The 27035-nt window shown below is 41.3% G+C and overlaps 2 protein-coding genes across 15 annotated transcripts in view; one reads left to right on the top strand and one right to left on the bottom strand.

Moving 5' to 3' along the window:
- Positions 1–5462: 5462 nt before the first annotated feature.
- On the top strand, positions 5463–17777 carry Tm4sf20 (transmembrane 4 L six family member 20). Its single transcript, XM_048344645.1, has 4 exons — positions 5463–5645; positions 12131–12196; positions 15413–15564; positions 17379–17777. The coding sequence occupies exons 1-4, from the start codon at positions 5463–5465 to the stop codon at positions 17656–17658; spliced, it is 681 nt and encodes a 226-aa protein (XP_048200602.1). The 3' UTR covers positions 17659–17777.
- Positions 17778–22570: 4793 nt separating this feature from the next.
- Mff (mitochondrial fission factor) overlaps positions 22571–27035 on the bottom strand; it is a 28261-nt gene continuing 23796 nt past the window's right edge. For all 14 annotated transcript variants that reach the window (XM_048344626.1, XM_048344625.1, XM_048344627.1 and 11 more), the window contains 2 exons: positions 24454–24538; positions 22571–23418 (listed from right to left, as the gene is read on the bottom strand). In XM_048344626.1, coding sequence (XP_048200583.1) covers positions 23287–23418; positions 24454–24538 — 217 coding nt within the window. In that variant the 3' untranslated portion in view covers positions 22571–23286. The remainder of the gene's footprint in view (positions 23419–24453; positions 24539–27035) is intronic.

Here is a 27035-nt window from a genome sequence, read left to right on the forward strand (position 1 = left end):
GAGTTTTGGGACTATTGTGGGAGTTGGAAAACAAATCCCAAGTGGACCTCAGGCCCTGGAGCCAAATGGAGCCACAGATGCAGAAGCAGGAGAACAGACTGAGAAACATCAAGTACAACAAACACATGGATGTGGGTTGGAGCAATATAATGTGACTCTGGCTTCATGTCCAGAATGGACAGAGGTCACTGAGACTATCAGCTCTGAGTCACCAGCTTGGAGACCTGCGCCAAAGGGCTGAAACTCGTTAAATGTATCAAAAAGTTTCAAAAGGAGAGCATTGAAGGTCTTCCTTATCAAAAAAAAAAAAAAAATGGTACTGGTATTTTTTAAAGAAGTGTCCCTAATAATTCACCACAGATAATTTAGGAACATTTGATTAAAACCTTCTTTAAAAATGGAACAAAAATCAGGCACAACAATTTTGTTCTACAGTTAACAAACATAGGTTATAAATACAAGGATGTGTTCATTTTCAGAACAAAGAATGACTCAGACGTAGAATGCAGAATGTTGGCCTATTTTTCCTACACTCCTAGCTACATGGAAGGCAGAGGCAGGAAGTTCCTAGTTAAAGAACTGGATGGCATGAGTCTCTTTTTGAAAAATAGGCTCCTCTCAGTATTTTTTCTGTCTCAAGTGATCTAGGGGAGAAACAATGACTATTTTTTCTTTTTTTAGAAAAAGGCAGAGGAAAGGTTAGTTCATATGTGAATAAGATTGGGAATCTGTCTATGTAAACCATACTTCTGAACTCTTGATAGAAAGGAAGTGACATTGTCTCAGAGGAGGTGCTCCAAGCATGGCAGCTAACCGCCCTGCAGGAAGACCACATCCCATGTTTCCTGGACAGTTAGGAATTCCTCGTTCTAGAAAGAGCCTCCAGTGCTGCAGCACTCCCGGGTGTTAACACATACCTCCACCATCCTCCTCTCACAGATTCCCTTCCTACCCCCTGTACACCAGTCCGACTACTCCATGCATGGCATATCCCAGCATGCCCTGCTTGCTTCTGAATAGAGGTGGCTCTTCCATGTCTGTGCCTGAATGCCAACCACCTTTGTTCATGCACATGCCCAACACTAACATTGACAGGAGTAAAGATTAATACAAATGGAAACCTACAGACAGAATGTGCAAATATATAATGGGTACATCATGGTAAAAGGTGATAAATCCAAGGCACTATATTCTTTTATCATAGCAGATATACCTTCCTAACAACCAAAAGGAAAATGGTGGGCAGATAAAATACCAAAGATAGCTGACTTTAAACACTGTTGTATCTTGGTTTAGGTGATCTCTTGATGGAATGGGATGTAAGGATAGTAGTGAAACAGAATTGTGTGTACTTCTAGTGGGGCATGGTTATGGTGGTGTAATTTTATAATCCTAGCATTCATAAGGCTGAGAAAGGTAGAAAGTGAGTTCAAGGCCAGCCTGAAAGACATATTAAAAACCCTGTCTAAAACAACAAAACACCAAGCACCAATGGCTCATTTCTGTAATTCTAGCTACTCAGAAAGCAACTGAAACTCAAGGTTCAGAGTCAACCCAGGCAGAAATATCCAAAGCCCCTTACTTCCAATTAATCAGCAAAAGTGGGAACTGAAGATGTAGCTTGAATGGTAGAATGTAGCCATTGAGTAAAGAAACCAAGCAAGAACATCAGGCCCTGAGTTTAAGCCCCAGACCAACAAAGAATAAGTAAGTAAATAAGAAAATAAAAATTAATAATCCATAAATTATAAACTTGTTCCAGAATGTTTTCCTTACCTTTCAGCAAAGTTATTATTTTAATTAAAAGATTATAAAATGATTTCTGTTGTTTTGATAGTGATATAAAGGACAAAATGAAAGGGAACAGTATTCAAGCTGTACAAAATCTTAATACATTGTCATTAACAGACCAAAGCAAGGAAAACTGAGAGTGTGTTTTACATGCTTAAAGTGAACTTTGCCAATTTTGTAATGGTGTTTTGTTTCCTATAGTCTCAGCTACTCAAGGCATGAAAATGACGTAAGTCTAGGAGTTCAAGGACAGCCAGCTTAACAAGACCCCATATCTAAAAATGAAAATGTTTTTGAAAAAGCACCTTCAAGATTGTATACAAAATTAATATACAAACTTCAAATTGCAATGAATAAATATCAGAATTTTAAATGGAAACTTATTTAGTTTTTTAAACATATAAATACATCTGTTTTGCAAGAAATACTATGAAAACAAAAAGTATTCACACGCCATTTACTTACCACAAGTGTCCATTTACTGCTAAGTAAAGAATCAATAGTTTGTTTCCTAATACTGTATTTAGATTTAAATTTAAACAGAATACACGGTTTAATATTGCGAAACCTGTTCAAGTGCTATGTACAACTGTTGTAAATGCAAGGGATGCATGTAAATTCTCGCAGAGCCACAAACCAGTGCAATAAGCAAGCAACTGGGTACTTGCCACTACTTATGGGAAGTACGTTCAAGAATAGTTCATGCTCCTACTGAGAGAATGGATTTGACTAGCTAATTTGTCTTTTGTGCTCCTTTGATACTTCTCTGCGCTCTGAGCCAATGAAACACGAATATGTGTGGTATTTAGAGGGAGACAGCTGTTGCTTGAGGAGCTGGGGGAATAGCACATCTGTACCTGGGTGATTTTGGTCACTTACCCTGCCAGCTCTGGATCCTAACCAGTGGAGAGACCTTCATATTCTTTAGTCGACTTATTATTTGCAGGCCCTTGATCTTAAAGATCAGTACTAAAATCTTCTGTTATTGAGCCCCGAGAGTGGTCCTGGGTATGGGGGGAACCTCTCTAAATATTATACTGTTTCCTCAGGGAGATCCCTTCTGAATCAATGAGGACTGTCTACTGAATATCAAACGATAATATTGAACATGGCTTCTTCTGCTGGCCTGTTCTGTGTGGGGGCCCTGGTGGCAAATATTGGTGCTATACTGGGAGATTGTGGTTCACATTACCCAAGGCTAGACAAAGCTATTTGTGTCATGTGTGCACGGATGTTTTCACACTGTGTGTGGTGCAAGACAACAGCTACTCCAGGTTTTGTGCCCACCACCCCAAGTGTTGCCACTGCGAGCCTTTTTATTTTGTGAACTTGGGAGTTGTCTCTTACTCCTGTTCTCCTTGTAAAATGTTTCTACTTACTAATTTATTTAACTTATGCATTTACTACAGTGCTGGTGGGTCTTTGCACCTGCTAAGCAAAAGCCACATCTTTTATTGCAAAACCTGACTACCATAAGAAGCCTGGGAAAGGATGGTCAACCCCTCCCCCCACCCACCACTGTTCTTTCTGAATCTGGCATGCATATTTTGGAAACATTAATTTTGAGACACCTAATGGGTGGAGCCTTGGAAAGTACTTCCTTGTACCATCTTCCAGATGACCAAGAAAACGGAAAAGGATTCATGCCACCATTATGTTTACAGTTCCAATCAAGATTTCAGAGTTAGATTATCACGGATCACACATAATTTCAGGCCCTGTAAATATGTCTTTATAATAAAGCCCTAAGAAGAAAGTAAAACAAAAGTGCCATAAAATTCTCTCAAGGAAGTTGAGATAAACAACACAGGGAATTAATTATTTGCTGCCTAGTCCTTAGTCCTTGTGTCTCCTCCCCTCCCCTGAGGCCTCTCTATTGGCATCATGGGTGGTGGCTGTTGGGGGGGGTAACCATGGCTATAGTGGCTGCTGCTCCCCTAGGTACTGGGGTGGCAACTTGACACAAAACCATACAAAGTGAACCTACTGAAGAAGAAGGAAAAATGGCCGACAGGCAACTTAAAGGAAGCCCAGGGAGGACTTGTGATCAGTCTTCATAAGGTAGGAGTCAAGAGGGAGGGAGCCCTTGGCAAGTCCTCAGCCACACTTTCACTAAAGCCACATTGTGTCATACTTCCTGTTCCTCTCCCCTTCTCCCCTCCCCCTCCTTCCCCCTCCTCCCCTTCCTTCTCCCCTCCTCCCCTTCCTCCTGCTCCTGCTCCTCCCCCCCCCTCCTCCCCTCCCCCCCTCCTCCTTCCCCCCTCCTGCTCCTCCCCTCCCCCTCCTCCCCCTCTCCTCCTCCCCCTCCTCCTCCCCCTCCTCCTCCCCCTCCTCCTCCCCCTCCTCCTCCCCCTCCTCCTCCTTTGCCTCCTCCTCCTCCCTCTGTCTTGTCTTTCCCCCTTCACCTGCAGCAGCATCTGATGAGTCCCTGCTGTGCCGGAAGCTAGGCATCAACACAGAAGAAGGGGAAGGTGCTGCAGTGTCAGAGTTGCCTAAGGATGGATCCTTTTCTTCTGGACACAGTCAGTGGTTTGTGATTTAACATCTTCCTAAACTCAAGCAGAACAAAATGAAGGAAAGTGGGTCATTTCTAGGTAGAAATTGGTGACGAGCCCCTCATCGCATTTCTTGATCCTTGCTGCTGCATTTGTGGAATTCTGAAATGATGCCTCTATTTTTCTGGGCCTCCCAGGAACGACAATGACTACAGCTCCTCGTCCTCACGAGGGCTAGTTAGCGCCAGCAAGAACTTTTGAATTTGAAAGGGTATCCAATGGATGGAGCCTTTCCTTGAGGAGCTCATACACGAATGGAGTGTAGTCTATGGAAGCATAGTCTAGCATGTCAAGTACTGCTCACGGACAAGTTAGTGTTCAGGCTTTAAATAAAATAAGAAATTGATCTCCTTTTGCTTTTTTTTTGTTTCTCCTGTTGATATCTCTCATTCTGATTGTCATACTTTCAGTCTGGTAGAATTATCTAAACCACGTATCTCAGTTGGGGTGGGATCATTCCAATGTAGTCTACAAGATTGGAATTTTTTAAAATGTGTGTGTGTGTGTGTGTGTAAAATGCGCACACAAAGAGCCTGAAATTGAGTCCTTGTATTCTGAATAATCCAGAACATTGGAATCGGAAGACCACTCCCCCCAAAAACAAAATTTTGTGGAAGAAAAATATTTTCTTCCCAATCTTATACGTGTTTCTGTTTTTATTAAATAATTCAGAACTAAGGAGATTTCATGATGGTTAGTAGTATCAGTAATACTGGGAAAATTGTTTGGGCTAATCGGATACGCTTTTCTGGTAAGATATGCATACTGGTAAAGGAATATTTTAGAGAAGCCCATCTCCAACCCAACCTTGTCCCCACCCCTCCAATCCCCAGTTCTTATCTGCCTACCTTCATGGGCCAATTCGTCTCACAGTAACCACAGGTTTTATATCTGCTGGCCTTCCTTCCACCTATCATAATATAAAAGGATCATTCGTTCCCGTCATAATTCTCCTAAGTCAACGTCTTACCCTATTGGACTCTGAACTGTTTCCTGAAATCCATTTTTTTTTTTTCAAACCTGCTACACTTTAACCAGAGCGTTGGATAAAAGGCAGGAGAGGGCCATCTAAGCCCAGCCACTCGGACGAGGTTTCTAGTGGAACGGGGGGCGGCCATGACTTGCTGTGAGGGCTGGACGTCGTGCAATGGGTTCTCCCTGCTGGTGCTGATTCTGCTGGGTGTCGTACTCAACGCCATCCCTCTGGGCATCAGCTTGGTGGAGGAAGATGAAGCTTTCCAGAACCCCATCTCTTGCTACGAGTGGTGGTTCCCGGGGATTATAGGAGCGGGTTTGATGGTGAGTAAGCCTTCTTTTGACTCCATTTGGAGAGGGGCCTGCTTTGTCTTTCAGCCATGCAGTCAACTAGGTCTTCCTTCTTTTTTTTCCCCTCCATTCCGAAACAAGGGTTCAGTACCGATTGAGATTGCTTATCAGCAAGCAGTGGGAGCTGCTGATGAGATTTTGATGGGATTTGCATAATGCAAATTATGTGGCACAGGCTAGGGAGCGTAACAAAAATAAAAAAGGACAGCCAGGTGCTGGTGGCTCACACCTGCAGTCCTAGCTACTCAGGAGGCTGAGATTTGAGGATCACAGTTTGAAGGCAACCCAGGCAGGAAAGTCCACGAGACTCTTATCTCTAATAAACTACTGAGAAAAAAAATCTGGAAGTAACTCTGTGGCTCACGTGGTAGAGCACTTGCTTTGAGCATAAAGAAGCTCAGGGACAGAGCCCAGGCCCAGAGTTCAAGCCCTGGGAATGGCAAAAAATAAAAATAAAATAAAATGACTGACAAAAGTGGGTTGGAGGAATGAGGTAACAAGTTTTATAAGGAATGTACTCGCAACTTACATACATAACTGTAACCCCTCTGTACATCACCTTGACAATAAAAATTAAAAACATTTGAAATGTGAAAAAACAGTGAGTTGGATTGTTACCTATCAGATCCCCCCACCACCCCCAAGTAGGGTAGTAATTCTGATCTTCATAGTTTTGTGTTAAGGATCATTTTCTGTTTTTCTTTTGGATGTGGTGCTGGGGATTGTGCATACTGTGTGTTCTACCACTGAGCTACACCCCCAACCCCACAGACAGTTATCTATTCTTCAGCTTTCCTTTGCGGCTACCAATCTCTTAAGTATTTACGGGAAACCCAGAAGGAATGGGAAGCCGCTCAGGGGGACTGAGAAGCCTCCCCATGGCTGTCCGCCATCCTGGACAGCAGAGTTGTGAGGCAAAAATTCCGCCTAGCCTTCTCAAGGATGGTGTTTGCCTATGGCATACAGGCCGAAACCCTGTGAGCTTGTCCTCAGGGACTTTTTGATTTGGATATTATATAACTCCTGGATCACCATGGACTTTAATAGTGGACGGGTCAATCACAGATCTACTTTTGGTGAAATCTGCAGCAGAGTGGTTCAATACAGAATGTGAGTGTGCCCAACCACAAGCCGGCCAAGGCACATGCAGTGATTAGTGGGAAGACTGTCCTAGGAACTGTACTGCAGCAGGCTTGGCGGGACCTGCGGATGCTACAGCTGCAGATGTAGTATCCAGGCTTGCATTGTAACGCCCCTTGCATACTCCTTCAGGGGGCCTACATAGTGCCGTGCATGTGTGTGTGTGTGTGTGTGTGTGTGTGTGTGTGTGTGTGTGTGAGAGAGAGAGAGAGAGAGAGAGAGAGAAAGAGAGACAGAGACAGGAGACAGATGCAAACACGGGTATTATCACAGAAATATAACTTTTAAAGAGAGTGAAACACAGAAATAACTTTTAAAAGAAACTCAGGACCTATATGCAAAAGAAAAACTCAAGACAGTCTCCTGATTGAATCACTCCTTTTTATTATGATTATTTTTGTTGGGTTGGTTTTGGTTAATTGAGATAGAGCCATGCTATATAGGAAAACTGGATTTCTAATGATGACTCAATTATTGCTATTAGTATTGTCTGCAGAAATACTTAAAAACACTTTTTTAGATCTGGGCATGGAGGTGCATGCCTGCAGAGTCAACTCTCAGAAGGCTGAGACAGGAGGATACATAGTAAGAGTCTGTCTCAGAAATCACAAAACCAAAAGTCAAGCAAAAGCAGCCCCCCAATGCTAGGCCATCATACCCCTTCGCCCTGGCTGGCATTCTGGGTTGGGGCCTCCCTGGCATCAGAGAGCCACGGAAGAAAAAAATTCTCTAAAGGTCAAGGGACATTGGCTCCTTCTCCTTCACCGTCATGAGCCTCTATGCCCCTGGTGAAGGTAGAGAGAGTGAAAGAAACAGCTTCTGGAAAGTTCCAGATTCATTGTTGAAACTGCCAGGACAGCACTCCTCTATCCTGTGAGACCACGGTAAACCTTCCCACCCACCCTTCCCTCGTGGAAGGCGGTGCTAAGCCTGAGCAACATCAACCGCTCTGCGTCTGGGGTAAGCAAAAGCTAGGCGACGCTGGCTCAGTACCACAGAACAATGGCCATATCCTTAAAGCTCCTCAGTGCCTGAGCAAACAGAAGCCATTCAGCAAAACTCAGGTGGCACTAGCTACAAATGGTTATTGACAAGAAAAAGCCATGATGAATTCCAAATGTGTTTTCTTCCTAACCTTAAAGGAGCCCGAGGTAGTGATTCTTAGTCTTCTTTTTGAGGAGGAAGAGAAGAGACAAAGGTTCAGACAAAGACCCAGGGGCACAAACCTTTCATTATTTACAGGCCTCTGGGTGCCAGCTACTGGGTTCGTACATCACAGTGCTATCTCTTTTTGAATTGCTTGATAATCTGGGCGTGTATTATTACAGATCAGCAAATGGAAAGCTGAGAATGTAAACAAGGTTGCACAGGGAGTGTGAAACCCAGTTCCAGATTTATCTGACTTCTGAGCTAATAAAGTACCAGAGTCCTCAACACCTATCTCAGGTCCACAGAAGGGATGGGTAAAACCATAAAGTTAAGTGACCAGGAAACTGAATGACAGGTAGGTCATATATACGTGTGAAGCAGGTACAGAGGAGCTGGATTTCCTTGTTTCACAGTTGCATCTACTTTAGTGCCCTCAATAAATATTAAGCAAAGGTTTCAGCACATCAGACCACACTTACTCTCTCGAGAACTGACTTCATTAAAGTATCAACCTTGTTGAAAAGTCTGATGCAGTTTATAGGCAGGGATGAAATTCTATTTCCACCAGCAAACAGGTGGGTGGAAGAAAGGCTCAGGATACAGTTGTATTTTCATGACTCTTGCATCTATCTAATCTGTGGGTATATTTTCAAAGGAGAATTTATGTCCTTGACAACACCTGTAAAATATTGACTAGCTCAAGATGACCAACCGCTCAGTATACTTGTAAATAACATACTTGCAAAGAAGTTCATAAAGAAGAAATCACAGCCTGTGATCAGCACATTGGTCATAGCTCTTGAAATGTTTTGGAAATGACTGTAACATTTCATAGCAGCATTGCTTTAGAAATGGGGACTCTGCAAGGGAGCGGCTAATAACACAAACTCTGCAATTCATTATTGATTATGTCATGGAATACGTTTATTTTATGATTTTATGACTTACTCTAAACAGGGCAAACCCCTTTACCTTTGAAACAATGACTAAGTAAAATGTTGTGAAATCAATTATCTTTAATTTAGTACCCACTGGGAAAAAAAATCAATACAAGTGTTATTCAAGTATGAAAAGAAATATTAAAAAAATCTTTCCTTGAAAAATAGAAACAGAACAGTCCATTTATTTTATGTGATATCAACTGCAAGCGTAATATTTACGATAGGGTGTTTTTTTTAAAAATTGATTTCACTTGTCACATAATGGTAATTTATCAAAGCCTTAACAGAAAATACGTGATTGAAAGTTAAGCAGATAGAAACTATTATACATAGAAGCACTTACAAAACAATCTATATGTTTAAATTTTTAAATGTTTTGGGGAGGAAGTAATGGGTTTAAACTCAGAGTCTTGCTCTTGTAGGTAGGTACACTGGGGCCACACCCCAGACTTTTTCCACCTTAGTTACTTTTGGGGTAAAGTCTCATTGCCCAGGGCCAGTCTCAGACTGTGATCCTTCTATCTGTACCATCTGAGTAGCTGGTATTAAAGATGTACACCACCAAGCCCAAATTGTTGATTGAAATATGGGTCTTGCTAATTTTCGTTGCCCTGTTGGATCTAGAATTGATATCTTCTGCTCTCTACCTCCTGAGTATGGTTTATCTATTTATGATGAGCTATGGCTCTGTGAGTTACTTTCTTGTTCAAGTACTTTCAGGAGTGTCTTCAGTTTCTTCTTCGGGCTGGTTCTGTCACAGAGTTTTTAATGGTCTATAGCTCTTCTGTAATGCCTTGTCAAATTGAATAACTTCTAAAATGGGATGAAATATAGGTTTCTGGAGAGAAAAAATGAACACTATTTTCTTTATAAGAACAAAAGACTACCAAGACTTTTAATTTTCTTAAAACACATGCATTTAAGTATGATTAAGAATTGAAAGAGTATCCTCATAATTACTCATTTAGGCAGGAAATTATGTGGAAGATGTATAGTGGAGTCACACATAATTTCACATTCTAATGTCCATTCAATTGGGTTCCTTCAATATCCAAAGTGCTGAATGGTATAAGGGTTCAAACACAACGAGTTATCAAGTTACTCACAATAAATGGCATAATAAAGATGTCATGACATCTAACCCGCCATGATGTCAGCTGGACAGTGAATCAGACATTATAAGTGAGTATTACTTTACAAAACTGCAAAGGAATCAATGTGAAGAAATATATAACTTGTCTGAAATCAATTAATCCTCAAGCAAGTTAGCAGAATGTAAATTTACACAAATAAGGACAATGGAATGGTTCATCCCTGTAAGTTAATTTAACGTTGCTCTGCACTCTTTTAAAAAGACTAATTAGTAACCACGTATAAAGAGGAAGATTTTAGACTGCAAGCCAATCTCTTCCACAGCGACCCAACTCGATTGCTATATATAGAAGTAGTCATGAACAATATGTAAATGAATGCACAAGGCAGTGTGCCCCTAAAACCTAATTTGAAAAAGAGGTGGTAGGTCCTAGCTCGTCATTTCACTTCTGCTGTAAACCCAGGCAGCAGTGTAGCTTCTAGGTCCAGCAGAAGAAATTGTGTGTGTGAACGTGTCCATTTGTTTGGGGGCTGAAATTTCCTTTCCTTTGGCTGTGGGGTTTTGATGGGCAGCCATCTGTACGTGTGACCTTTGAACCGGCCACATGTTCAAGACAATGTAGAAGCAATATTGAGTGACATGGAGTCAGCGTATGAACAGATGGGGTGAAGATTGTTAGGAAAGCTGCCTGGTTTGAGGCATGACTCCTGAACCTGTTGTAAAAGAACAAAGGTGGGTATGGCCTCAGAAAGCATCAGAGAAGGCCAGGGGGTAAGTGAGCACAGGAGCAGTGGCAGGAAGGAAGAGAATGAACGCACTTTCTGTAGGAAGAGGCAGACAACGTAAGAAGCTATCCCTGCGGAACTGGTTGGGTGCCTGGCTTTGGAGCTCCACGTACCTATTCTTTTGAGTTCCTGTCACACACACATAGGCTAGCTATTCAAACGTGTGCCTCAGTTTTCCTCACTGATAAAGTACAGTTAAAAGTAGTATCTACATCATAAGATTATTATTAAGAGGGTGTTCAGCGCCAGCAGAGAGAGACTGATAGGCAGTCAGATCTCAGATTCTAGGAAACAAGGGCGAGAGAAGGAAGCACTCAAGGGCAGCTAGGCTGAGATGGGAAATCACTTTGCTTGAGTGCAAGGAAGCAATTTACATTCCACTCTTCAGTGACACAAGACTTCTAGGAAGAATTTCTATAAAGGTAGCATAGTAAAATCCACCAAATGCTGACCAAAAAGGGGAAAGGATTAGGGGACTGTAACAAAGGAGGTGAATTTGTTCAAAGTATACACACACACACACACACACACACACACACACGTTGGTGTGTGTGTGTGTGTGAAGTTATCATTGTGAAACCCTCTTGTACTATTAATAAAAACTCTCTGGTCATAGTTGCCGACTAAATACTTAAACCTTGAAACCCAAGTCCAGAGGATGTGGTGTTGCTTCTCACAGCTTTCTTTAGCACTGTGTGTAAGACTTGTGAGCAGCAGTGTAAAGTAAGATCATTACAGGAGCAGAAAAGAGAATGTGGAACCAGAAAACAATTCCCAAATGTAGCTTTGGCGAGTCTGGCACGATGCTAGAAACCCTGAGAAGAAAGGGAAAGAAGTGAGAAGGAATGGGTGTAGAATTATTCATTGCCAACTGTCAGGCAAACACAACCATCGGTTTCTTTCTTGGAGGCTTGCCAAACTGACTCATAGAATTGTGGGAAATTGGGCAAGTGCCTGCAGGGTGCAGAATCAAGAGAGTGAGAAAAGGGGAGTGGAGGAAGAGAAGAGAAAAAAAAGCGAATTGGGGGGTGACGCAAAATATTTCTTCCCAAACCATGCATCAATAAACCATGCTAACCCAGTTAAAGTCTCAATCTCTCTTGCAGATGATTTGGAAAGTAGGAGCGTCCGGAAGACCTCCCAACTGATAGCTTGCCTCTCCCGGGCTCTTTTTATCTTTATGGCTGAAATTGGATCGCAAGGTTCAGGAGAATATTGCCAAATTTCCTCTTTGGTTCTCTGGAGCCTTGATTTCCCACCAGTGGTGATAAATGGAGGGTTGGAGATGACTGCTTTTTCTCATCTGATGTGAAATAATAATACTCCTCTTTCCTGTAATGTGATTTCCAGGCTATTCCGGCAACAACCATGTCCCTGGCAGCAAGAAAACGAGCATGCTGCAACAATAAGACCGGGGTGAGTGCATTAGCTCTTACCGACATCCTAGCAAAGTCCTTCAGGGCGTCAGCATCAACACCCCAACAGGGCTCCAACCCCAGAATCACCAGTGTTGGGATGGTTCGATCACAAACACGCAAAGCCAGAGGCTGTTTTTCTTTTCTCATAAAGATTTCGCTTTGGAGCCAGCCTTCAGTCCTTTTTTTTTTTTCCAATCTCCACCTCACCTAGAAATTAGAAATTGAGATTTGTTACACTCGGAGCTGTCGTCCACCTCATCGTGTGTTCGTACTTAAATACTTGGTAGTTTGGTGGTATGATCACAACACTCAGGGAAGACACAGGTTTATTCAGTTCTTCATGTATAGGAAAGATTGGGTTCCTGGAATCTGAGTGGTAATTACATGTATAGTCAGATATCAGTTTTTCCAAACATCCAATGCCAACTCACTATGTGTATAGTTGAGACTAAATTCAAAGAAAATAAGTATATATGAATCTAAGCATCACCCTGCTCAGAATGCTTATAAACATCCTATTCATATTATTTCACCCTCTCCAAATCCTCAAGTGGGAAATAGTAAAGTGTGAGATTTATTGACCAAGAAACTGATAGTTACAAATTGAATAAATTAAATTCCAGTGACTTAAGTGTGGTGTTTTCCAAGCCTATGAGATTCCCAAAAGTCCTGGTCTTGGCCCAACTTCTGGCATGAATGTTTCTGTTAAGTAACACTGAGGGTCTTCTGTTGGATCCCCACACAGCATGTATATTGACAGAGTTTGGCACATTTAATGGTTTTAAAAATGGCTCCCAATCTATTGAGTACATATCAGGGAAGATTCAAAACCCGCCCTTGCTAGATAGCACCCTGATATTCCTCATCAGTGTTTTCCCAAAGCACCCAAGGTGATTCTAGGGTGCTGCAGAGTGAGAGAAGGAGGGTCTTAACGAGTGCTTACATCCTTACCAGGAGATCCACATTTACAAGCGAGGGAATGGGTCACATTTCCCCAGAAGAAATATACTCTTTACCTGACTTTCAAAGTGGTAACCACTCTCTACATCACCTTAATAATAATAAAAGGTTCTTTTTTCGATTTAAATCCCAGCTTCTGACTTTCAGTATTTATTTGGGATTACGATTGTTGCAAGTATTTTTTTTGTTTGGTTTTAGCCCTGCTACATTGTAGGTATTTAATAAATACCAGTTTTCAGTTTCTCCTGTCACTTTTCTGCACAAACCATAAAAATTTGGAGTTTGACTTTGTATCACTTCTACACTAGATTCATGACATTCTTGAGAAACACCTGGTATTCTTTTTTTTTTTTTTTTTTTTTGCCAGTTCTGGGGCTTGGACTCAGGGCCTGAACACTGTCACTGGCTTCTTTTTGCTCAAGACTGGTACTCTGCCTCTTGAGCCACAGTACCACTTCTGGCTCTTTCTGTTTATGTGGTGCCGAGGAATGAAACCCAGGGCTTTGTGCGTGCTAAGCAAGCACTCTACCACTAAGCCACATTCCCTGCCCCCTGTGGTATTCTTCTGAATCCTAAATCCCCCCACCCCCCATTTATAATACACTTCGGTGTATATGTGATCAGCTTTTTAATGGTCACACGTTTTTCTTTTATGAGGACACAGCCAGGTGGAGATATGTAAGCCACTTTTAAAAAAAATCCTAGCCCCTAGTCTTCCTTCTAGACTTGTATCTGAGCTACTCTTTGTGCAGGTGTTGGACTGAAGTCAGTAAATGGTTTTCAATTCCTTCACCTACCTGGAAACAATCCAGTCATGCTTCAGCAAAATAGTTTCATGTTGGAAGAGCTCCTGGTGGACCTTGGGAATACTGTGTAATATTGCCAATGCTCTGGTATTAATAAATAGTGTTACTTAAATTGTAATTTCAAGAAACGGGTAGGTCACAATTGGCTTATTTGATTAAGGTCATGAAACTTGGCTAGCAGCTTCTTTGTTCACTTGCTGGCAGACAGATGTTTAAATCATACCCTCTATCAGTCAAGTCTAGATAATAACACAGCATCATAAACGTGACCTAGACTTGGAAATGTAGGACAGGAAAGGGGTCGCTGAGGCTTGTCCCCCATTTTCACTGCTCCCTGCTTCCTTCTCTTTTCCTAGTTCTTGATTCCAAAACAACCAAACCACCAGTATTTCCTAGAAATCCCAAGTAGTTCATCTACCTCCCTTGAACTACTTTTCTCTTCCAGAGAAAATAATACTAGCATTGATTGGGATTGTCCAGATGATCACATGATAACGTATGCAAGGATTTCACATCGCTGTGAAGGAGCCACTTTGCCTGGTTATTAAATGATGGTTGGCCAGATGCTGGGGGCTCACGCCTGTCATCCTAGCTACTCAGGAGGCTGAGATCTGAGGATTGGGGTTCAAAGTCAGCCCAGGCAAGAAAGTCTGTGAGACTCATATCACCAGTTCATTACAGAAAAAGCTGGAAGTGGCACTGTAGCTCAAAAGGAGCTCACAGGCAGCACCCAGGCCCAGAGTTCAAGACCAAGGACCGGCTTAAAAAAAAGATGACTAAGGAGCACAGCTTACAAATGCGCTGGGGCTGCAATATCTTTCCATCCCAGGAGAACGTGTTCTCTGGATTCATTTCTGCTAATTTCGAAGTGACTATAATCATCACTAATAACTTCACTGAAGCAACCTAGAACTTATTTTTGAGAAAAAAAGATACATGGATATTAACTTTCATTTCCTATGCCAAGTTCTATGCTTTTTTGTGTGTGTGTTTTCATAACTCCGACTCATGAATTATTTACCAAGAGTCCTCAATGTTTCCCTTCAGCACAATAGTTCCTAACTGTGGGCAGCTTTGGCCCCAGGAGGCCCAAATTCAGATGGAACACAAGAGAGCAGGAATCAAAGGTCAGTACTTCAGATCTAGTTGCGGTTCTAGGAAGTAGAAAACACTCAACCCAGGGAGGAGGAATCAGGCCTTAATGACCAGAGAAAAATGAACAAGGCTCAGGAATACGTCATGAGGTTTCCAGAGATGACTGGCAAGTCCAAGCATCTTAAGTGTAACAAAATGCCTATGTCACACGCGTCAGATCCAACTGTTGTCTTACGATCCAGGACCAGCCACTGGGGATGGCAGCGGCTGATCCAACACTATGGACTGCTGAAGCTTGAAATACACTGAGCGCATGGAATAATGTGGGCACACGGCTCTGTGTTATTTTCCAGATGTTTCTGTCCTCACTTTTAAATGTCATCACAGTCGTCGGCGCTGCGTATTGCATGTTGGTGTCCCTGCAGGCTCTCGCAGAAGGCCCCCTCATTTGCAATTCTCAAAGCAACCATACAGCTACCTGCGAGTTTTCGCTGAGAAACTTAAGGTAATAGTCCACTTAACCTACCTTCCACCACGATACTGTAACAGCGACAGATGCACAAATAATACACACATATTTTTTTTAGGCCATCACTGGATGGTCATTCTTACAAATATAGTATGTGATCACGATAGGCTTGGTGTCATGAAGAAATGAAGGAATTACTACATTCGGAATGCTGCAGGAATGGTCTTAGCTACTTGATCTCAGATAGCGTAGAGCTATCTTTTAAAAATCTATGGTAACATGGTGTGAATGTGTAGAAAAAAATTCTGGAAATACACACCACAAATTTTCATTCTTGGAGAACCATAATGAGGAATGACCTAGGGGAGCGAAAGTGATATTTATTTTTTACATTTCTGAACTAATTAAATTTGTAAACCTACCTTTACAGTTTAAAAGAATCTATAAGAACACAGTGAAAAAATGTAGAGCCTTTCCCTCAAAGCAATCAAGTCTCTAAGGATTCAATTCCACAGACAGGATAAGAAATTAAAATATATAATAAAAATTAACATTGGCAGTTACATGTAAATAGCTCATTTAAAGATGTTTCTATGCCTAAATCTAGGCATCATGTGCACAAATTAGAAGAAAATATAGTTCATGAGCTACTTGTATAGGATACTGAGTTTAGACATTAAGCTCATTTTACTTTTGTAGATATATACAAAATACTTTCCCCTTTGATCTTTTACATTGTTTAAAAAATCCATTCAAAAGTTGTATAGCACAATTACTGAGTTGAATAAAACCAATGAAGTTCTTTCCAACAGATCTGAAGAGGAAAATTAAGAGATTTCAGCCACAGATGCTGTCCACTTTACCCTAAAGGAATGGCAACAGCCTACAGGGTACCAGGCAGACTAGTACTCGGCCATTTCCGGGCCGGTGGATGAGGGTAGGGAAGGGCAACTGAGTGACCCAGTGCTCATGAACAACTTCATAGAGCAGCCTCAGATTCTCCATGCTGCAAATAATATAGCTCGCTCACATCAAACGTCAGCTGTTGAAATCCAGAAAGGCATACTTCCTAAGAAATACTACAGCTTTATGATGTAAACTGAAGGGAAAAAAAATGATCTTGAGGTAGATGTGTTGGCTAAAAGCATTTCATTTTCCATGGCCCTCTGAGAACAACCATCAATCATTTCAATCAGACATATCTGGAATGTCGTATGAGTACAAAGCATCCATCTGGATTAAGGGCAGATGCAACATAGTAGTTCTACAGGAGGAATTGCATGCTTTGAGAGGGTGGGGCTCCTTTATTTGGTTTCACATCTTTGGTAAGTAGAAGCATTTCGCAAGTTAAGCCTAGGTTGAGCCACTTAACATTGGCTACATGCTGACGTTTTAATTTTATTTTTGGCCAGTTCTGGGGCTTAAACTCGGCCTGAGCACTGTCCCGGATTCTTTTTGCTCAAGGCTAGCACTTTACCACTTGGGCCACAGCACCACTTCTGGCTTTTTCTATATATGTGGTGCTGAGGAACTGAACCCAGGCCTTCATGTATACGAGGCAAGCACTCTACTACTAGGCCATATTCCCAGCTCACACTGTCATTTTTGACACAATAAAACAGCTATTACATGTGCTTCAACCCTAGTGTTGTATAGACATTTATAGAGAATGCTTAAATGATGGGATAGGTACAGCATAAATATTTTATGCCAATTAGAGTCTAAAACTATATACTCAGAAAACCTGACCTTAGTTATAGTCTCTGGATACAATATTTCAAAAGTTTAGTTATTTATCATGCACTTTTTTTCTAGGCACTGTATTTATCTCTCTCTCTCTTTTCTTTCAGCAACTTTCATCCAGAATCTTTCAATCTGCAGTGGTTCTTGAATGATTCTTGTGTAGCTCCCACTAGAATCGAAAACCCCACCGCCAAAGACATTGCCCGTAAATGGGGAATCCCAAGCTCCAACTCGGAGGAAGACAGATACAGGATCTTCCACTTCTCAGTATTCCTAGGTCTGCTGATGGTTGGGGTCCTTGAAGTCCTCTTTGGGCTCAGCCAGATAGTCATTGGTTTTCTTGGATGTTTGTGTGGTGTTTCTAGGCCAAGAAGTCAAATTGTGTAGTTGTATGGTAATAAAACAGAAGCAGCAGCATTTTGAATAATTTGAGAATTACATTTCAAACACATGCCCTTTGAAGCTCAATAATGGAACGTACAGAAGTGTGAGTGTAAAAGGTTGCTTTTGGAGTTATATAAATGTATAACCTCCACGTGGAAGGAGAAATATCGGTGGTTGGCTTTGGAAAGAGGTGGGAGAGCGACTTTCAGTTTTGCATTTTTCTTTTCTGTGTTCTTCATTTTCTGGAAGATCTCTGGAGAGGTCCAGGCTGGGGGAGGGTGACCCAAGTCCCCTTGGATGTCAACGTAGCCTAAGAATACGTGGTGCTGGGCGAAGGGGACTTCTACCTGTCATCCTCACTACTCAGAAGGCTGAGTTTTGGAGTTTTGAGGTGTAAAGGCCCATGAAGAAAAGTGCATTGAGACTTCTGCAAGACAACCAGCAAAAAAAAAAAAAGGAGGGCTGGAGGAATGGAGTAGGTGGTAGAGTGCCAGCCAAGCACTTGTGAGGCTCTCCCCAAAATATGTGTGTGTGTGTGTGTGTGTGTATAAGTAATCGCCTGAGTGTAATGAAGCTTAGTTGTAGTTCTCAAGTTTTCAGTAAGACAATAGAACAAAAGAGGTAGGATAGGTTGTTGGAATTAAGATTAAGAGAACAAATATGGATTTCAACTGTGTCGACCCTATCAAGGGCGACTAAGAGAAACCTGCCCATCAATTAAATGGATTAAATGATTAAAATTATTAATTTTGTTAGGTCAGATTTTTTTTTTTTAAATTCCAGTCCCAGAGCATGAACACAAAGCCTGGTAACTCTCACTGATCTTTTTTTTTTTGCTCAAGAGTAGTGTTTTACAGTTGAGCCAGAGCTCTACTTCAGGCTTTGGGGTAGTCAACTAGAGATAGGAGTCTCATGGACTTTCCTGCGCAGGCTGGCTTCAAACCAACATTCTCAGATCTGAGCCTCCTGGGTAGTTAGGATTACAGGTGTGAGCCACCAGTGCCTGGCATATTTTTATGAGTCTGTATGATGTCTTTTGTTTCTATCAAATATATATTGATACGTTTAGGAGGAAATGCCATGTTTTGATTTTTTTAAATAGATAAACCAAAAAAGAAAAAGGGGAAGAGGGTAGAAAAATGCTGTCTGATTTAGGTGAGAGGCATATGAAATTCATTATGTAGCACTCTTACTTTCCCATGCTTATATTTTCACAATACGTTTTAAGCACTGCCAATCTATCAAGCGCTGTTTTCTTTAAGAGATTAGCTGTATTTATGACATTAAAATGTTATAAAACACAACCCTTTTGTGCAACTACTTAAAAATAAAAAGATGTGTTAAAACACACATAACTAAAAATCCACAATTTTACAAATGCTATTACTTCTGCAACTTTACAGTTCTTTTGTCCATTAGACTAAAAATTCTAAAATTCTATAATATCCACCTTCCCCAATAACACTAAGAACTTGTAAGCTTTCTGTGACTACATGAAAATACTTTATGTATACTATAAATGCTTATAATCCTCAAAGCTTACCTTTAGTATCTCTTGAGAAGTCTTGCTAACATTGATGATTCTAGCAAACCAGGTCAGCATTCATCTCACGCTCCCATCTTACCTGACAACAAAACATGTTTTGTACTTCTATCACTACAGAACTTAGGAACACGACCTGGTCTTCCTCACCCATTTATCTATCAGTCCTTTCCCACTCTGGGCCTTTCCTGCCTCGTCTCTGCTGGGTCCTCTTCATCCTTCAGCACCAGAACCACTCTTCCCAAGTCCGCCACTACCCACCTAATGGCAAAGTTTCTCTCCCCTCTCCTTTATAGCACTTACTACAACATTTCCCCCATCTGGATCATATATCATAAGCTCCAAGATATAAGGATATGTTTCTTTATTTCCTTCTTAGTGTGGTCAGTTAAAACAACGCCATTGAAAGTATTCTGTTGAATGTGCTGCTCAGTTCTTTCTCCAGTACCCAGTGTTCAGGGAAGGCTGTGTTTACTAAACAAATGCCAAACTGCTGGTCGCCATGCAATGCAGGCAGAGGTAAAATGATGACAGCAAGCTGTATTTGAGTGAACAGTCCAAAGGTGATAGTGATGGTGCTTACAATTTGTCCTCATCCTGGATAGCAGAGAAGTAATTGCCATACTCTGGAGGGGCAGGAAGAGGTAGACATAAATCATTTATCTCAGAGGGTAAAAGAACCATGAGACATGAGCTGGAAGGCAATGTCTTCACTCTTCAGTCTTATGGAAACAACTTCCATGGAACTAAATAGCAAAAGCCAACAGTCTAGCCATAGTTGTTATTATTTGAGGGGAGGGAGTCATGCCACCTGATCTGGTACCTAAACTTGTTATCACTTGAGCAGATCCCCTTCCGCACCTGAGTACGGCACGCAGTCATCTGCAAAACTCTCTCTCCTGTCCTCAATCTCATTTTGGGATTTGGTGTGTCTGTGTGTGTGAATGCGCATGCCTACTGGTCCTGGGGCCTGAACTCAACGCCTGGAACTCTGGCTCAGATGCTTTGCTCATGGCTGGTACTCCACCACTTACGCCACATTATCACTCCTCATTCCAGAATCTTTATACTTTTGTTTTCTTCTATCTACCACTTAAAACTCTCTATTCTCCTCATCCCTCAGCCCACAATGTCCAATTCCTCAGCAAAACTGCTTTTACCATTACCTCCCTCTTTGTTAAGCCACTGATCTGTGAGTTCCTTAAGGGCAGGGCTGTGGCCCATCTTGCACAATGACTGACTCTTCTTAGGTCAGTGTGTGTCCACAGAAGTGTTGACTTTTTGGGATAAAACATTATCGCCAAAAGTTCAGGACAAATATTTCTAAAGTTGAGACTAAAAACACACCTCAACCTCAATGCCAAATACAATGAAAAAGCTAAAAAATAGACATTCATTTAAGAAAGGAAAGAAAGCTCTCTTGAAAATGTACTCCTTGGATGAAGCATGAACAACCTATAAATGCGTTAACAAGTATTTCCAGAAGTGGAAAAATGTTCATGAAAGTAGTTTAACAATTTACTATTCCTAGTTGGACAGTATTTCAGCCCTGATGGTACCTTTTGGTTCCTCTGCTCTATACACTCTGAATATTTTTCATTTATTTGCTGAAACCCAAAGTTCAAATCCAATAGCTAAGAAATAGCTAGGACCAGGTCTTAGTACCTAGACACTTTTTAAAAACAAATAAAACAAGTTTTTTTGGGGAAATATTTCACCGGATTTGTAAAGTGGGGTAGAGATGAGTGGTCTTTAACTCTAGGTGACACAGTCAAGAACAGCAAGCTGTGTGGTCCCCACAATAAGCAGATTCCTTTGTCACTCCGTCACTTTTGAGGTAACAACTTCAGTCATGAGTCAGTGCCTATCTTCTTACATAACCAGTAAGGGAGAAAGTTTCAGGTTGCTAAAGTTTGGTGAAAATCACCACGAGGAAAAAGGACTGTTTTGCAGGAATCTCCCAGGATTCCTGCTTTTATTTCATGTTGGCTTTGGTGGATCTCTTCCATGCCCGTTGAGCACAAGTGGTGGTACATTTTACCCATCCTGCTTACCATCTCTGTGAGGGTCACACCCAGAAATCGTGTGGTACACATTAAGCTAGAACTACTATAGCAATCGCACCATCCTGGTATCACCGAAAGTCAAAAAGCTTTCTCCTGGGCAAAAGAAAACAGTCATTGTTACTAAGTTAATGATAATTCTAAGTACAAAGAAGAATCTTCCTTCTAATATTTTTGGAGGGATAGGCTGAAGCCAAAACAGAAACATGAAGTTATCTGTGCAGGGAGCCCACTTTATAATGGACTTTGTAACAACACAGTTTTGAGTTAAAAAAAAAAAAAAAAGGGAAATTTCAAAACCCAAAAGTCTAAATTCCCACTCACACTCCGTGCAGCCCAGTTTTCCTGTAGGAGTGCAAGAATGTGACTGACAGTTGTGTTTAAATCATTGTGATGTTTCTCTGTTCTTCAATTTGTAAAAACATGCCCCTCTAGCAGCCAGAGCCCCCAAAGCAAGGTAAAGTTAAAGTTCTGGTAATCCACCCAAGCCAACAGGGCATGTGATGTGCTCAAGTGATGCTGTAACGATTTTAAATGTACTGAGAGGCACCGTGTGTCTAGTGGGAGGTGGAAAAACTTCATTATGGAGAACAATGAATCAAGCACCTACCGTATTCAAGATAAAGAGCGTGGAATGAGATCTAGCTTGTAGTGAGCAGTGTCAGTCAAGGTGTGTTCGTGTGGAGAGTTTTGACAGTGAAGTAGACTACTCCATGTGGTTTCACGTTATGGATGGAGAGACTTACTGCTAGAGTGGCGGTAAATGGGAGTGATTCTGGAACACAGACTCTGCATTCCAGCACTCACAAGTTTTCAGCAGCCGTCTCCTGGGAACCACAGACCTGCAGTACCAAAGGTCTACTGTGTCTAAAGAAGTTGCTTCACTTATTTTTTCCCAACTGCCTTGGCAGAAAGGTAACTGAAGATATATAGAAATTATTGCAGCACCTAAGTGAATTGGTTTTTTTTTTTTCACAATGACAACAGAAAAATAGTTCTAAGAACTAAAGACGCCTAGGACTTGGCTTCATTGGCATTTCTCGTCACAGTTCCGATACCAGCAGGTCAATACACTACCGTGGGAAAAGTGATATACAACTCCAGGGTTTTCACTCTGACCCCTTTGAAAAGCCACGTACAAGGCAGCAGTGCCCATTCCTTCCAGGGCCCGATCTGAAGGCCCTAGTGGCTCTTGTGACACCCAGGTCCATAAGATGCGCTCCCCGCCTGAGAGGCAGATGCAGAGAAGGTAAAATGCTAGGTAGCTCTTAGCACAGTATGATGAAATAAATCTTTCCACACACAAACATTGCTTTGGTTGACAGTTTATTAAATACACTACATTTGTACCTTATTCTGTACTTTTTATCATTCACACATGGACTTAGTAAAAACGTACTTTATAGAAAATTATCTGCAAAACTAAAATGAAAATAAGAACACATACTGCACAGGTAATCTGAATTATTAGGAATTATTTTTAATATGTACAGGTGATCATGAAGTAGTGGGTGGCTTGATTTTTGTTAAGTCAGGCACCAGACCATGACTTGTAGCATGTTAATGCTGAAATGTGGATGTAACGATGTCTGTTGACAAGACTGTTGAACAGAGTCTAGGAAAGAGGACAGTCACTGTTTTGCTTTCACAGACTTTCCTAAGTCCATTCTGTATGCATGCTCTCTGCCTTTCAGAGAATTAGTTGTATAGAATGATGAAGCAAAAAAAAATCAATTTCTTTTTGTAAAAAAGGAAACAAACTAGAGCCTATTGACAAAACATGCAAAAGGAGAATTTCACGCCGGTGTCACTGCAGAACTGGCCTAAAGTGAACACAGTTGAGTAACAGAATATACCTTTACTTCTACAAATTATAGGTCCTTCCCCCCTACTTTGTGGAAGAAATACATTTTCAGGGCATGGACTATAAAACCGCCTACAATGCAAAGACAGAAACAAGGAAGTTTGCAAATCCTTTTATATTTCCAGCTGTTGAGACAATATATTTGAATGCTGAGGTTACCTCTAGCGGCGAAACCAGAGCCAGCTATTAAGCAGCCAGAATGCTACAGTAATTGAATACATAACCATCTCTCTTTTAGCACGTTCTTTGTTCTCCTCTTCTAGAAGTTGTAGGCGTCTATTTAGTTTGATTATCTAAGTGCAAAACACAAAAGAAAAGCTTTAATGCATGGGGCACTTGAACTCTTAAAAAAGTAGCATAAAAATCTGTCAAAAGAATCACTACAAACATGGTGTCCCTAGGAGCAAAATAAACATGACTATAAACAGGAAAAAGTTACTCATGACGGGTAAGTTCACATAACTGCTCCTGTCTACTCCCTTCCTGAGTGAGAAATTCTTGCTGGTACCCACTGTCCTGAAAAGACTATGGGACTCGAGCTTTTGGCTTCCCGGCGTCAGATGTTCACATTTACTTGTGCAGTTCTGCCTTCTCTGCCCCCCTCTGGGAGCTGCTGAGTTGGTCCAGTAATGAATCTATTGTGTGGTCCCTGGGAGGCGCCACCCACACCCTTCGAGATGGAGAGGCTGCTAGAAATGTGGCTGCTTGGCAGCACACCCTCGGCTCACCGTCCTTCCCGGGAGCAGGCTGGGCGTACGCCACATCCCTACTGATGGCTGCTCAAAAAAGACACTTTACTTCATCCCATTTCCCTCTTCATATATTTCACGTACATAATAAGAACACTAAGCCTGCTTTCTTCCCGTGCGTATGGGCTGTGTGACTCCAGAAGGAAGTTTGCAAATCCTTTATATTTCCAGCTGTTAAAAATAGGTGTATAAAATTGCAATATCAAGAGAAGGCTAAGTACAGACTGCAGGAGCTCTGCATGGAGAGACCACTGCACATCTCCAAACGGAGACGCCACAGGGAGCAGCAAAGCTCCTAAAGTGACCGTTTCACAGGTTAAAAATCAGACAAGCCATGCTTGCTAACATGTCAAGATTCTTTGCTACTACCTAGAATTCTATTAATCTCTTTTAGGCAACACAGTTTTATTCGAATCAAAACCAGGTAATTAGATTGGAAAAAAATCAACTATGGCTTATTCAATAGCTTGACATATAAGCTATTTAAATCCATTGGTTCAACAGAAAATAAAATGTTATGTGTCACATTATTATTACACAATGAAGTTTGGATTACATCTTATCTGGTCCATTAAATACCTGTCGTCTTAATGAAGCTGCATCTACAACAGTCATGTCATCTGATGTTCCTTCAATTGTGGCATCTATGTTTGAAATGGCATACCTAGCAGATAAGAAACATTAGCACAATTAAAACAGAACAAAGAGTAACTAAACTGTCAAGTTATATAATGCATTTTGTATGTGCAAAGAATATTTAGGCTGGTACAAGCAATACAAGCAACTAAAGTATTTTGCCATTTGATGATATTACTGAAGGAAAGAAAGGCTAAGATGACAATGACCTACAACAGTGGAAAGATGTGATAAAGCTTTAGGCCCGAGAGTGGCCACTATAGGACACAGCAGTACAGAAGAATTCTTCTCACACAATGGTTACATATGGATTATGTCTAACTACGGTTCCACAGGCAGATTCCCAGGCGGGAATGCAGCATGAACTATAAAAAAGTTGCTAGTTTATATTCCCCCACACCTCACTGCCCCTTCTTGCCTTTCTCACTTTCGACTTCTGATTTCCAGGTACTTACTTTATACTATTTTCTTCCACAGAAACCATTAGAAAGTCTCAATATACCTTTCCACTTCATTCCGATACAGAATTGGCTCAATAATAACCAAGAGGATGTGTATCAATGAATCAAACTGGAAAGCCACTACCATAATCCAGAAAGCACATACTAACCATACTTTGTTCAAATGTAATCACTTGGTGATCATTGGTGAGATACAAGTTATGTATCACACAGTTCACTCACATGTGTAACTAACTGCTGTATGCTTATTTTGGAGAGATGTTGCAGTATCTTTCCTGAATGAGCAGAAAACAAATAAACTGATATAATCCCTAGGGCACTGGCACATGGATTCCAACACTGGGACAAGTCTCCACCACAATCCCATTACCAGACACAAAGTACTTATTTCATCTGGGGATGTTCAAAGTGAAGTCTTCTGAAAATCTTATTATTTCAAACATTGTTAAAAGTAATCCAAAAACACTTTAATATACGCAAAAGGGAATTTAAATGGGAAAGGCTGTGGGCTGACTAACAATCTGAATGTCTCTTTTAAAGAGCTTGCATGAACTGCTTCCTCTTCCTGTAAAGAGTGAATGTGCTCAAATACCAAGGACAACGGCATCAGTTAGAGAAGGAAACTACTCAGTAAGGATGCAGATGTTGGCGCTGTGATGTCTATTAAAATAACTGTGGGGGTATATTAAAATAACTACCAGGGCAGTCCCTGAGTCCATTCTCAGCAAACAATCAAAATAAGAAACACAGAACAAGTATTAGGGAGAAAAATAAAAGTTAAAGACTCCTAATTCCCAAATTCCTTTGTTCTCAAAATAAAACTTTTCTACTTCCCCAAGGTCTCATATTAGAAGATGGGAGACAAAAGGAAGGGGAAGAACTAAGCTATAGCAAAACTGTCTTGAGGTAAAACTCCTAGCCTCCGCACAGAAAATGAAATACAATAAAAGAAATCACAACGTAAATCCTGAATTAACTAAGGCTTTAGGAATCTGTAAAAGAAATCTTCCTTTGTAAAAACGCCTCAAGATACACAAGATTTTGATATCTATAATGCAACTGAAAACAAAACTTACTCTAAAATTATTTTATTTGTTTTATTTTTTTGCCAGTCCTGGGGCTTAGACTCAGAGCCTGAGCACTGTTCCTGGCTTTTTGCTCAAGGCTAGCACTCTACCACTTGAGCCACAGAGCCACTTCCGGCCTTTTCTGTTTGTGGGGCTGAGGAACCGAACCCAGGGCTTTGTGCATGCTAGGCAAGCACTCTACTGCTAAGCCACATTCCCAGCCCCCTAAAATTATTTCAAACGAAAGCTCTAATTTATCAGAATAGAAAACTCCGTAGAAGGTCTGGGGATCATGGCTCATGCCACCATGGGAAGTAGACATTAGGAGAAATGTGTTCAACGCCAACCTAGGCAAAAAGTTAGTGAAATGCTACCTCATGAAACAAGCCATGGATTCCAGTCCATCCCTGTAGTCCTAGCAATAGGGGAGACTCTTGTCCAAGGCCAGTCTAGGCAACTGTGGGAGACTGCAGCCAAAACAATTGTAAAAAGGACTAAGGACAAGGCTCACGTGGTAGAATACTTGCTTAGCAAGTGCATAAATTCAAACCTCAGTACTGGAAAAAAAGGACTGTAAGAAATGTTAAGCTATACCACTGACTGATAACGCCTTCACAGAAAGCAGTTTCAGTAACTGCACACTACAGAAGGATTTTGGCCCTTGAGCACCTTAAACACTGGCAGAAGCCATTCAATCTGTCAACAGGAAGAAACAATTGCCCAAGCTAAGCATGTCTCAAAGTGTGAAGTTGAAGCCAACAGAAGACCAGGACTGCCACCCAAGACTCCCTTCAATATGTTCAGCTTCCTGCTCTAATGGGCCTTACTGCCTGTGTTGGTTTTCTTCACTTTAAGATGAAGCCTTACGGAGGAGACAGTCCACATACTGCAATTCTTAGGTAATTTCAGCAAGCGCTAGATGAAACCTAGGCAACAATTACAGGAACAAGCATAAAACACTATTTATGATGCTTTTGTCTGTGTTTTAGCATCATCT

This window comes from Perognathus longimembris, chromosome 4, assembly GCF_023159225.1.
Source record: "Perognathus longimembris pacificus isolate PPM17 chromosome 4, ASM2315922v1, whole genome shotgun sequence".
NCBI lineage: Eukaryota > Metazoa > Chordata > Mammalia > Rodentia > Heteromyidae > Perognathus > Perognathus longimembris.

What these genes read in the sequence shown, in the direction of transcription:
- Tm4sf20 (XM_048344645.1), top strand. Translation starts at nt 5,463, where the DNA reads ATGACTTGCTGTGAGGGCTGGACGTCGTGCAATGGGTTCTCCCTGCTG. An exon ending in GCTGCAACAATAAGACCGGG is followed by an intron (nt 12,197 to 15,412) that starts GTGAGTGCATTA and finishes GTTATTTTCCAG; the next exon opens with ATGTTTCTGTCCTCACTTTT. An exon ending in TTTTCGCTGAGAAACTTAAG is followed by an intron (nt 15,565 to 17,378) that starts GTAATAGTCCAC and finishes CTTTTCTTTCAG; the next exon opens with CAACTTTCATCCAGAATCTT.